Raw genomic sequence first — 13,638 nt, 5'->3', positions numbered from 1 at the left:
ATAGAACTTTCCTAGAAGCCAGTGGACTCACTAGAGCAGAGAGTCACACTGTTGATGGAGTCCTGGAACTTTTATATTTTCAAAGCTAACAACAGCAAAATTCATTTTGTACATAAACTCTGAAGGACCTAGGAAGACCTTAGTCCTGCTGGGTACATGCATCTGAGCCCAGATATAGAATCAGAACTTTAACTTGCTCTGTCCTGCCTTTCTCTGGAGCTTTTATGTCTCTCAGGTCTCCCTCTGAAATACTGTATGAGTAAACAGGTCTCCTCACAAAATGGCTTTGATGTTACCATAGGGTGAAGTTTTTCTTAAAGACTACAAATGATAGATCTGTAGGAGACCAAGAGGTTGGTTCTTGCATGGGTGTTTCAATCAGTTGTTCTGTGTGATTTGTACATGAAAATGTTATCAAGGTAGTTAAAATTTGGAAGGCAGTTAGGAAGAAAAATAGTTATCAGAGCTTGATCAGTTTGTATGCTTTTTGTAATTGTGAACTCAATTATTACTATGCTTAGTTTTTTTAAACATACTTTGAGAAAGATTATTGACCGTGCACTGACCATTCACTGACATGCCAATGACTTTCTCATCATTTTTCTTCACATTAACAAAATAGATCTGTCTGAAGACCCACGTGAATGTTCACAATGTACGTTACTAGGCTGTCTACTGAAAATGTTACTTTCATTCTTGTAAAATATGAAGAGATTAAACTCTTTCAGACATGCTAAAAATATTCTTCAAAAATATTCATAGTAAAAGCAGATATAATGCATAAAAATGTTCCTGTTGTTACTTTTTATATATGTAATTCTTGCCATTGCTGGACAGATGATGCTATATGACTGAATCAGAAACTGTGGAGGACAAGCTTTTCTCAGTAACTCATAAAACATTAGAAGTTTCAGAGCACCTGGAATAATGAAAAAGATTCACTGAATGCAAATGACAGCTTTCATCTTCCTTTATGAAGCACATGCTCATGAATATATACATTTTTGCATATGTAGAAGCTCAAATATATCTCCCTTCCAATGAATGAAGGAATAAGGAAATTATGTATTCAGAATTAGTTAGAAGTTTGCTTTTTTGTTGTTGTTTTTGAATTTTCCAGTTTAATTGAAGTTCATGAGTTGGAACATTTCTTAGAGGCTGCAAGATTTGAGAAGGGGGCACTGTTATCCCCATCGTCTTCCTTCTAAAGGTTTTGGGCTATTTTAAATACCAGTCTTGCTTTTGGTGATATTAACAGCCTTTTGGCAGTTCTGTACTGTTTGTCTGCACAATCTGTCCATCTAAAGTAGCAGAGCATGAGAAGCTGATCTCCTGAGGGAACTCTAACAATATCGACAGGCTTGATTGACATAAGGTCAGTCTCTCTCTTTCACCTCCACTGAACTCTTACAGTAAATTCAAGGCCTGACTGAAGAGAGATAGAGGTTTTGCCATTGACTTCCATGGGAACAGAATTTAAACACTAAATTTTAACTACTGCCCTCTCCTAAGGCAGTCCTGAGTATCTTGGCAAATGCTGTTTAGAAGCAGTATCAATTTGATCCCGCTTCCTTCACAGGACTCAAAGCCAAGTTCAGGGCTATTTATGTCTTATTAACTAGAGCAGGCTTTGGATGGGAACTACAGCAAGCATTTAAATCTTCTCCTTGAAAAATGGGTTATGGCTTAATGAACCTTGTTCAGGTTAAAGCTGTTATTCATTCTTGATATTTGTGTTTGTTACTGTCAGGTAGAAGTCAAAGAAAGAGCAGTGCCTTCTATCTTGAAGAGTTTATCAGGCTGGAATAGCCTGAAATTTGTTTCAAGTGAATCAATTCTCACTTTTCTGACAGGAAAATAGCAACAGTAGATTTTCCAGATATGCTTCAAAATACCACATATGCTCAAAACTTAGAGGATGTCAAGAACCATATAAAAAGATACGCTTATCACTTCAAAATGTGAACATCTACAGATATACAAATTACATTTTCTGTTAAGCCAGCAGTACAAAAGGTGAGAAATAAGGCAGGGGCATAGGCATTTTTTTTTCAGTCAGTGTGTTCATACAGAGGAAAAGGAGAAAAGTAAAAATGCAGTCCATAAATTGAAGAGTATCTGTGTGAAATGGAAAAAACAGGAAAGTTTAAAATATTCCCAATTTTCCTTCCTCTCCTTCAGAAGTATTTGGGGGTAAAATATACCACTTCTACTGCAATCTATCATTATTATTCATCTAATATTGATATCATTTGACTAGTTCCTAAATATTTTCTTTTCAAATTGATAACCATAGTAGCTAATTGCGATCTTTTTCTCGTCTGAAGTAAATTTATTTTTTTAAAGCACTCTGGAAATTTAATGAAACCATTAAAAAGAATTCTACTTAGAAATAGTTTTAATCACATGGTGGAATGGGATGTGCTCTTTATAGTAACTGTTACACTCTACCTTGTGTCCTGAAAGAAGAGATTATTAATTTGATTTTTTTATCTATTTTGAGCTTGGTAGTTGTTTCCAGGTGTAAACCAATAGGACCTACACCAATTCAGAGTTATTAAGATAATTTTCTGTCTTTCTTGATGCTACAATGCCTGTGTTTAGGAAAAACAAACAAACCCCCCAAAACCAAAAACTAAAACCCTCAACCCAAAACCATCTTATCTGGGTTCTGTCTTCCTGTCAAAATATTTTGGTTTGAACTTTTTGTCTCTTTTAATGTTGATCAACACAGACTGACTTTTTCCACAGAATTCCCCTCAGTGTGCTGTAGAGTATAACCTCCCATGCAGAAACTTGCCCGTGTAGAGCATGGTACCACTGTCTCTTCCACCTTCTTTCCAAACTCCTGAAAAGTCTTTAAAATGTTTTTCAAATTTTTTCTAGATGGGGCTAATAAGGTTGTTTGGCAGTTCTATTAAATCTCAATCAACTTCAGGAATCAGCTAATTAACAAATATGAGGTTGTCAGATGGTAATGCTGGATAGTGAGAATTCCGGAAATGGCAACGGCTTCCTATTTGTGGTTGGCTAATATACAGAGAGGATGTGTAGTAAAATATGTGATTTCCTAGCTTGTTCAACCACATCACAGTATATGGGCTAATACCACATGTGTACATTAGCAGATGATCATGGCATGTATAAATATCCAATTTGCAGATGGTTTTTACATGGTCCTTCTAATGACGTTATATGTTACTTGGTAGTTCTTCAGTGCTTAAAACAAAAAGCTTTTGAAGCTTCAACTGTGATGCTTAATAGGTCTTTCTTTAATGCTGGCTAAGCACCTGCTCCTCCCTCACAGTCACATCAAAGTGAACTCTGCGTAACCACTCTGAAATCGTGCAGCATCATGCTGTGGAGTAAAACTGGTAAAAGTGCGGGGCAATCAGCCCTGTAAAATCTCGTCATCTGCAGAAAAAATCTCCGTAGCCACCTGGATGCTTTTAAACTTTCATTATTTTAAATTTAAGATGGTTGGTTGAGCATTGCTTCTACCAAAATCTGATAAAATAATCAAAGTCGGAGGTGGGGAAGGACCTCTGGGGTCACAGAGTCAAGCTTTCTGCCAATAATGGATTGTTCCCTGCAGTTCAGTTTCTAGTGACCTTGGAAATTACTAGCCTGATAAAATGGTAATGAAAAAACAAAGCTGTTATAGCTTCAGAAGTAGCCAAAGTGATGCTGTTCCAATGAAAAATTGTTTTTTTTGATGTGAGATTCTCTACATACATGGCTTCTTGGTTGCAGTTTTTGGGTGATCACAAATCTATGCTTTCTGACCCATTTTGAACTGTGTAATTAGGAGGTTGGGGAGATTAGCTTGTTTTAATACTACATGAACTTATCCCTTAACCAAATCATAATTTTCATTACAAATAAATAAGTCAACAACTTAATTAAACCCCCTACCACAATCTTTTCTTCATATCTCTGCAGTTGTAGTCTTTCAACATTTCTAGCCTCTCAGAAACAGGAAATGAGGAAGAAAAAAACAGATTTCTTGGTTTTTTCCATCAAACCCCCTGGTTAATTAGTTACAGACTTATCCTGCCTGGGAACCCAAAAATTCCTGAAAAGATTCAGAGGTTACACATCAGTTTTAGATTTCTTTCGACCAAGCTGATATTGGTTTGCTTCTCTGTTGACATAGGCAATAAAGGACAACCGTCACATAAACCTAACGAAGTGGGTAGAATTTGACCCCTTTTCTAAGGATGAGACAGCAACGGCAAGCTACCCACCAGCATGCTAATTACACTAAAAAAATATTTTAGTGGGCTGTTGTAAACTGGATGGATGGGAAAAGATCCCAAGACACCAAGTTCCCTTCCTGTTGTACCCATTTGATGTGTGGTGATTTCTTCACTACAGGGCCCTGTTGTGGGCTGCCTTTTTGGGTGTGCAACACTGTGAATATCCTTTCTTCCTCAGGTTCCCCTCACCTCCCTATTGTATTCACACACTTCAGATCTCACTTGGAGAGGAAAAAGGTTTCTTCAGCTGCCAACTACCAACTTACTTAAAAGAGTAGTTAAAAGGAAAAGAAAGCTAATTGGACTGTGCTTGGCAAAAGTCTCTATTCTGTTCTGTTTATTCAGATTTTTAAAGGTTTGGGTGCTGAGAAACACTGAAATAGTGAGAACACTTATTCCTTAAACAGGTTCTTGCAAAGTTTTTACAATGAAAACAGAAAACTGCTTTAGTAAAACAGTGTTTATCCTTGCACTAATGCTGGTCATGAATACGTGTCTAACTTAGCTGGAACTAATGCCTGACTATACTATTCCACTACAGCAATTTACCGTTTTGCGTAGGCTGATTATTTTTTCAACAATATTTGCTAAATTCTTTTAAGGGCTGCCAGTGTATATTTTTTGAAGCTTAGTTAATAAGAACAGCTGCCACTGGAGTCAAGGCTAAAAGAGGCAAAAAATATCTGCAGAAGGCAAGATTTTACTTCAAAAGATCAGTATTACAAAGCACTACTGTTGCTGGTATAATCACTTTCTTTGGGGGGGATGCTAATATAGACTGGGTTTCTTGTCTTCACAGCCCCCACTGAGCCTTTACTGTGCAAATTTGCTGATGGAGGGCAAAAGAAGCGCCAGAATCAAAGCAAATACACACAGAATGGAAGGCCGTGGCCCAGAGAAGGAGAGGTAAGTGCCACGCGGCAATTATTTTCCTGGGGTTTGGCAGAAGTCAGCTACAGACCTGGAGGTCTACCTTTCAGGGCTATGAAGAAATCAGATTGCACACAAAATACAACAGTTTCATACAGAAAAAGCTTTGTAAGCAGTGGGGAGATGAAGGTTTATGATAATGTGTGGAATGTAAGTTACAGGAAAGGAAAATTTCCAAGTTTGGTGTGGAATTGTGCACAGCCTGGTCCCACTGTGAGCGCTCCGTCTACAGCCGGACCTGAGCCGAGTATTCTCTTACTGGTGTGCCAATCAGCACCTGTGGTGTACCTTTTACAAATCAAATCAATTTGCACTGAAGCAAATGAACAGTGTTATTTTCTCCGTCTAGTTCCTGGTGATAAAAGATTATTAGGAAATAGGTGGGCTGTTCCAAAAAGGAGAGATGCACTTACACATCCAGATGTAGGGTCCATGTAAAAGTTTTTTGCAAGCTTATTTGGGCTGAGCTCTTCATTCTGTTCAAGACAAAATGGTTTACAATAGTCTCAGCTACATCATGTGTACAAAGTTTTAAAATAATCTAGTAGTTGCTTTCTGCTATGCTGCAAATAGTCTGTTACTGGAGTTTCTTTTCTGTGTTCTTGTATGTGAAGTGTCCCCAAATGCGAGTGAAAGAGGAAAGAAAATTATTTAACTCTTCAGGAGTTTGTTTACTATTTTGGAATGTTATTATAGAATAAAGATAAATAAGGTAGACCTGGTCATAGTCCCTTCTTATACATGGTGATAGCTATGAAAGCTGAAGGACTTACAAATATTTCTATCCTAAACAACTATTCTTGTTGTATTTATGATTGAGACTTTAAGGAAAAAAAGTATGTTGCTCGACTGTGACCCACAAGAATACAAGTGTGGGGGGGGAGTTGTGGTTTGTTTGTTTGTTTGTTTATTTGTGGGGGTTTGGTAGGTTTTGCTGTACCTACTTCAATTTTACAAGGCAAATAAAAAAGTATAATTGGTATTTCTAAGTTATAGGATTACTAGATGATTTGTGCTTTTTTGTAGTGATTCGATTTTTCTAGCTGATAGTTTTCAGACCATTAGTTTATGACATATATACCTTAACACAATTGATGAGCTCCTAAAACAAACAGAAAGGCTGTTTGAAAGTGTACAAATTTCTCCCACCACCAAGGTGGTTATTGTACCCTATTCCAACAGCAGTGATCCATTTTTAGCTCCGTGGGCTGAAAATCTCAATTCAGCAGACACATTTGCTCTAGGAGATTGCAGAAGTCTCCGAAGGTTCATTGCAGTCTCCTGTGCTGTATGTCTCAAGGAATGGAGATGTCTTCTCAGGAACCATTATGGTTTGTCACATTAAGGGTCTGCTGAGAAACAAGTGACCAAGAAGTACTTCAAGCAGTAGACTCAGGTCAGGGTAAACAGAGCTTGAAAAAACAAAGGTATATATATAGGAGACAATAATAAACCCTCAGTAAGGTCAACAATCCGTATTTTAAAGACCTCTAAATCCCTGTTTAAATAATAAATACCATCATAGCTATTATCTCCAGTCTTCTCTATTTCCTTCAGTTCAAATCAATGAAAAAAGAGAATATAAAGTTAAAGCCAGCAAGCCACCATTATGCCTGTGGCCTCTAGGCATCAGCTTATTATATTCTGCATAGTTCATTTGCTACTAGTGGAGTGTTACCTGTTAAGCACAGTAATATCATGGTGAGCTAGAGGCAAGGTGTGGTTGGTGTGCTTATAGTACCAACACTTAAAAATTAATTTTCAGTGCTGGGAGTCCTTATTGTTGATCACAGTCAACTACAGAGCTGTTGTCATGGTATAATGTACAAATGTGGAAAAATTGCAAAGATACAAACTCAGAAATATTTCAGACTAGATTTTCTCAGATCTTCTCTGTTAACTAACATCTGGTTAATACTTTGTTGCACATTAGATTTTTACTACTCAAAGTGTCAAAGACAAGGATACATATTCTCTTTTAGGGTTATTAATTTCTTGGATTTCTTCCCCACTGTTGTTAATTTTCTTATCTCCAATGTGAAATTTTTTTGTATAATTACTCTTTTATTTTATATGCAATAGGGTTTTTCTAACTCTTTGTCCTTTAATAATCTTACTCTAAGCATGATGTATCATTCAGTTGTTCTCTATGTAGCAGCATTCAGGTAACCTTCCTACAATTACTCCTGTCAGCTTTAATTTCTCTTAAAAAGAACAGGCAGTGAGTAGTGAGAAATAATTGATATATGACAAGTGTCGTGGTTCCGATTACAAATGGTGTCTGGAAATATTCCCCTCACCTCTACTTTTTCTCTGTTTCTTCCCCGAAGAAAAGTATTGAAATAACATCCAAGAGATTACTCCCTTAGTATTTCCACCCTGGCCAAATCCTTTGGTATCTACATCAAGATGTATTTTGGCTTTGCATTCTTGAATACTTGCGTGAAGGGCATTTCTAAAACATGAAGCGTGCATGAGGATTATTTATCAGAAGGGCAGATCCGAGAGAAATTACGCCAGCCATTCTGTCATTCGCCTCAGACTTGAGCAAGCAAAGTAGAGACAGACAGCTGTGCCCAGTAGTCTGCTGTAGGGAGGGAATGGCAGAAGATTCAGTGGGGAGAAGCAGGTTTGCTGCAGTGTTACCTCTCTGGCCACGCTGTTCTCAGAGGTTTTACTCTCTTTTATGAAGAACTTCTGTGGAATTTTATAAAGCAGGATTACTTTCTTTTTTTTAGTAAAGTTTTCAGGTCATATTGCAGAATGCAATAGAAAATCTTATTCTTATCATATACATCTTTATAGATTTCTTCACAGCCATATAGAAATACTTTCACAGGCTGTTAAATTGGCTTCCTTTTTAAAGTCAAGTCTTTAGTAATACACTGAATTTCTCTAGGGCTTTTTGGTGGGGTGGGAGTGGGTGGGTTTGGTGTTTGGTTATTTGGCCAGTTGCAACCAGGGAAGAATGCCAGATCTTGAATAGCACTTTCTAGTTCTTGACCTTCCTCTCTTGCTTGAAGTCCCAGGAAATGCTCAGCAGATTTACTGAGAGATTTAACTAAGGATTTGTGATGGCTGACCAGTTCTGGACTAAGGAGCCAAGAGTTTGGATTTAGCGATGGTTTTGTACAAGGCTGTCAAGTTAGACATCTAACATAGAAGTGCAATAAATGTACAACGAAACCTGCAAATACTGGAAACATTTGCTGACATAATTTCTGCACAGAGGTCAGTAATTTTTTTCAGGGTAGTTTCTCATATGTCACACTGGTTTAATTCAGCACTCTGTTTTGAAACTTGTCCTAACAAGATCATATTGAGATGGTGAGAGAGGATAATCGTATTCAAATTCTGTCTGTAAAATATGTGATTTAATTTACCTCTAAATTGCGATTGACAAGTCTAGAGGTGGGTGACATGGCTCCTGAAAAATGTTCATTTAGCTGAGAATGCACCCAGGGAATTAAGTGTAGTCACAAATTGAGATCGGATTGGATTAAAAACCTGAACATAAATTTTGCAAGATAGTCTTCTATTGCAGATTTACCGAAACTTTGTTTTGGTTATTCAGAAATACGTTTTTTGATATGTGTATTTAAGAGAGAGTTTGTTTGAAAATTATCTAGTAGAAAGGGAGAAATCTACCCAAAGTTTATTATTGTTTACAGTTCTGGAAATTGTAGCCTTTCTATATCTGGTCAGCCCAGAGTGATTAAGAGTTTTTTTAGAGCCATAATATTTTGAAGTCTTTGGTATTTCATTTGCTAGTTTCTGTAAAATTTAGACAATTATAATATTTTTGTTGTCTTTCTTGTAAGACAAAATCACCATTATGGGGTGCATATACCACAACAATGAGATGCACCACTGAATGCAACCCACTTACCATTGGATTTGGTCTGATGTCTATAATGATATTTAGTAATTGCTACCAATTATTCTTCTATTGATTGCTTTTTTGCTTCTATAATCTGGATTGCATTTTTTGTTTCTAAATAGTCAAAAGGTTACCCTCCTTTCCTCATTTCTCCTTTTTTTTCTTTCAAGACCAGTTGGTGGAATATCTAAAGAATTAAACATGCTTTTAATTCTTTCTTAGAAAAATAAGATGACCTAGTAGTTCGGGAATGTTGCTTTTGTTTGGGAACGTTTCTCTTTTTATCTGCTGCTTATTACAACTTTGCCTAATGCAAATAGTAATTTAGAGAAAAAAACATAAAAAATGGGTAATTTAAGAGACTTCCTGAATTTTGTAAAGTCAGTACCAGCAAAGGGCAGAAGCAGTTGTTCCTGGTGCCAGTTGTCCCTTCTTTACCAGCAACATGCATTTAGAAATGATTAGTAGTTCTGTGGCAGGCCCATTTATAACTCAGACATAGATTGTTTATATGCTTCCAAGGAGATAGGTGCTACTCAGTTGTGCTCCATAATCCTCAGTGACTAGGGCTGATGTATTTTATACCTAGACAAATAACTTTTCTTTACTGTGAGAGGCAATTTCCAGTTATGTCCGGATAAGCAGTAGTACCCTCATATGTAAACCACCCACAAAGTCATTTACTACATATATTTAGCATGCATGTAAGTTAAATATTGGCACTTCTCATGCTTATTTTCAACAAAAGCTTAGTTTAGCAAAAAAGATAACTAACCAATAGGTGAAAAGGTGCAAAGCAATAAGTCAAATATTCTTCAAAACACGAGACGCTGTCATTGTGAGCAACATTTTGAAAAGGCACCTTAGTGGCTCAAAACCCAAAGACCAGTTTAAATGGTTGGATTTTGAGCTTATAAAACACATAGTAATATTTTTAACTAATGATCTATGAAATCACTGTTACTGAAATCAGGATTTTAAAAGGGACTGATTTTACTCTTAATAAGGGCCGTGGTTTGGTTAAAATAGAATCATCACTGTACCTGTTCTCAGAGATGAATTTTCTTAGTTTTCATTTTGGCTTTGAATTTCCTTCTGTGGTGAAAAATGTCATGTCATTTGCCCTGGAGATTTTTCTGTAGTTGGGTTTTCCTCCAAATTCTGCTCCTACAACAGAATTTTTTCTTAGGCAGAACAAACAGATGTTGTAGAAAGGGGGAAAGGACATACCCTTTTCTGCTGTGTCCCCAACGGGTATCTGGTGGGCTGCCATTTTCAGTAGTGCTGCAAGCCATCCCTGGAAGTCTTCCCAACTCACTGTAGCACACACATCTAGTGTGCAGTTGTGACTGTAATCCACAGCTGATATAACACTGGATCAGACTTATGGCAAAATGGATGTGCTGGATCCCCAAAAGTAAATGGTTCATAGACCTGAAGATGGCAAGGTTAAATGTATGAGCAGGCTATGGAAACGGAATAATTATGTTGTATTATATATGTCCTCTTTTCTTTTTTCTTTCTCTTTTCAAAATTTGTAGACTTCAGCACTTATGTTTTAACTAATCAGATAAATTGAAGTGGGAACAAAGTGACTCGACCCAAAGAACAGAAGGTGTGTAGGTCAGACTTCCATTCCAGTTCCGTAGGGCAAAAGAGTTTCTCGTCATTCATTTAGGTGTATGAACTTGTCATTGTGTCTGTCAGTGCAGCCTTTGACCTTCTGAGGTTCATGAATCGCCTCTCAAGTCTGACATCAATGTTATATATTTTTCTCTCCACAACCACCTTTTTTTTTCTCAGAACTTGCAGCAGTTTAAGGAACACACATTACTTGGAAATGCTCCATTTCTTTCATGTACATCTATATGTCCAAGAGATGTCACATTTACATTCCAGATTTATCTTTCTCTAAAAAGGAAAGGTACAGGGATTTATTCAGAATTGAATTCAAAAGTGTTTCTAATAATGTGGATTATTTCTGACAGAACTGTTTAAATAATCAAAGGAAGGAATTCTGCCAAGTTGACTTTACTTGTGACTGAGCTTATTTTATAAAATTAGTATTTTAAATGAATCTCATTTGGGTTGATGATTTCTTCCCCCTATTCCCTCTTCTTTCTTCCAAGTGTTTCAGAGTATCTGCTGTCAGAGCACAAGAGATGCTTGTGTTGTGATGCCTGGCAGATATTAGCAATGGTAACAAAACAAGTACAGGAATTTGAGTGCTGAAATTTCAATTGATTCCGCTGTAGTAGCCAAGGGCACATCCATTCCCCTGGGATGGCAGTCCTCCTGTGAAAAGACGAAGGTATGAGTCAGAGGAGATGGGGAAGAGAGACTTGTCTTCTGGTCTAACTCCCACATCAGTTCATCACAGAAATCCCTTGAGTCTGAGTGTAGAAATTCCATGCAAATGTTTCACAGAACAGGTAATTCTGCGTAATTGCCACAGCGAAATGCAGAGGCTCCCTCCTGCTGGCAGTCATGCTGGGGCTCACCTGAACTAAGTCTGTCAGCTTCTCTCCAATGTAGGGCTGCCACTCCCAAACAGTCTTGAGATGGTGTTTCCAAGTTCTGCCTTATCTTTCTACTACCTTACCTTTCCAAATCTCACCCTAAGGAGGAGAAATCCAAGGGGTCTTCTGCTTGGAAATCCCATCACATCCATGGATTTCACCCCTTTTTAATTTGTAGACCTCTCCAATTTTTTTCTAATGGGACTGTGGCCTATAGCACAATATGAAATTCTGTGGTGGCAGCAGCCTTGCCTTGTGCAGGTGCTCCAGCACTAGGAATAGACTGACCAGGACAGGTTCGAGGAGATAATGTGGAAGTCACACCTCTGAGGAAGAGGCATAGCACATCTCTGTAGCCAGTCGATGTTATGGTTAATTTTTGCCCCCAGAGTTGGAAAGGCATGTACGCTGAGAGTAGGTGATGATGTGATGGTGAAGTTGTTAATGTAAGCTGCTTCCCAGCAACACAAAAGAGGCTGAGATGCACCGAAGATGCACAGGACAAAATGGTCATTTATGGGTATTTATGCTTGCTGGAAGACAGATACTGCACTCATAAATGTTGTTCTTGTGAGACGTCACAGAGATTTGGAAGAGAAATAATGAACCCACCTTGTTTCACACAATATTGAAGGTGTGATCATTTTTTTAATAATCACTCCGTAACTTAATCATTTCTTTGAGAGATTTACAAATCCAATTTACATAAGAAATGCGAATGTGATGGTCTAAGAGTCTTTTTAATGAGGCAAATGTGCTCATTTATGTTCGAATTATAACAAAGAGAGGTGAAAAGAAACCACCAAGAAACGGAACACCTTGTCTTTGCCCATGGAAGATTTTTCACCGTGAAGTGTTGAACAAAGGCCTTCAAACTTCCTGGGGAACTCTTGCCTTCCAGAGGCTTTTTGATATTTCCTGCTCTTTACTGAAGGAAAGAGTTAAAATTTTATAAAGGTGCAGACTGAGTCTCTTGTTCTTAGAATCTCTATGTTTACTGATGTCAATAGTTAGAAAAATGCAGAAAAAATAGCAAAAATTTTCATTCCTTTGTCTTAAGCATCAGAGATAAGTAAATTCGTGGTTTAAATAGTCTTTTTAAAAAATGATATTTTAAACAAGCTAGTTTTATTTCTATATCACCTGACTTTCTGAACAGACCAGTAGTCATTAAGAAGGATCTTTATTTCCATTACGTATGGAACTGATAACAACTATCCCTTTTTTGATTACTTTAAAGGATTGCATATTGAAATATTGAGGTGCAAGATTTTCATTCAATAGCTTAGTGCATATCCATTATCTGGCTGAGTGGCATAAAAATTATGTGGTTCAGTTGTTCCTTCATAGAAGATTTATCTGACAAATATTTTCCTAAAGCAGCAGTCCCTCATCAGTACCACTCTCTCAGGTTCCATCTCATCGGGAAGTATCACTGTCAGAAGCAGGAAAAAGACCCTGTCCTTTCACTGAAACATGAGCAAAGCAGTGGATGCAAAAAATCCAGAAGAAAACACAGCACGACAAAGGGCTGCTATAGAGGCATCATCCTCTGCCTCGGTGTAGTTCAGTCTGTATGAATATAGCGCTGTGATGGCTATATTCAGTTCTGGTTTTGAAAGAATAAGCTGGACCTTTATCACATGGCTATCTGATGCCACCCTAATATTCTATATTTGGTATTTTTGGAATTCCTGTTTGTGTGCTATGGAGGAAAGTGCAAACAATTTTCCAGTAAGTTATTATTGCTCGTCAGTTTTTATTCCTGATGAATGTGGATGCTTCAGATCATAAATCTTTGACTGGTCCAAGGTAACTGTTGCCACTCCTGGGCTTCTAGCCAGCATAATTTTGTAGGGAGGAATTACACAACTTGATGAGAAAGAAGTAAATAGTCCTGTGTTAGCAGCTATTTGAAATAGCAGCTGTTTAAGGCTATTCAGCAATGGGGGATAGTAGCAATATTACTGGGTAAACTGTAGGTGGTTACAATATGCATGTATTGCCACATGCTGTGTCCTATTTGTCTAATGTGAAACTTTTCCTTTAT

At 37.4% G+C, this 13,638-nt stretch overlaps 1 protein-coding gene across 4 annotated transcripts in view; it reads left to right on the top strand.

Moving 5' to 3' along the window:
* The window catches only part of RBMS3 (RNA binding motif single stranded interacting protein 3), a 705,062-nt gene that overhangs the window by 608,933 nt on the left and 82,491 nt on the right, over positions 1-13,638 (top strand). For all 4 annotated transcript variants that reach the window (XM_032683778.1, XM_032683761.1, XM_032683783.1 and 1 more), the window contains one exon: positions 5,059-5,165. In XM_032683778.1, coding sequence (XP_032539669.1) covers positions 5,059-5,165 — 107 coding nt within the window. The remainder of the gene's footprint in view (positions 1-5,058; positions 5,166-13,638) is intronic.

This window comes from Chiroxiphia lanceolata, chromosome 1 (genome assembly GCF_009829145.1).
Source record: "Chiroxiphia lanceolata isolate bChiLan1 chromosome 1, bChiLan1.pri, whole genome shotgun sequence".
Lineage (NCBI taxonomy): Eukaryota > Metazoa > Chordata > Aves > Passeriformes > Pipridae > Chiroxiphia > Chiroxiphia lanceolata.
The sequence above is the reverse complement of the archived record's forward strand: the minus strand, read 5'-3'. Positions and strand labels throughout refer to the sequence as shown.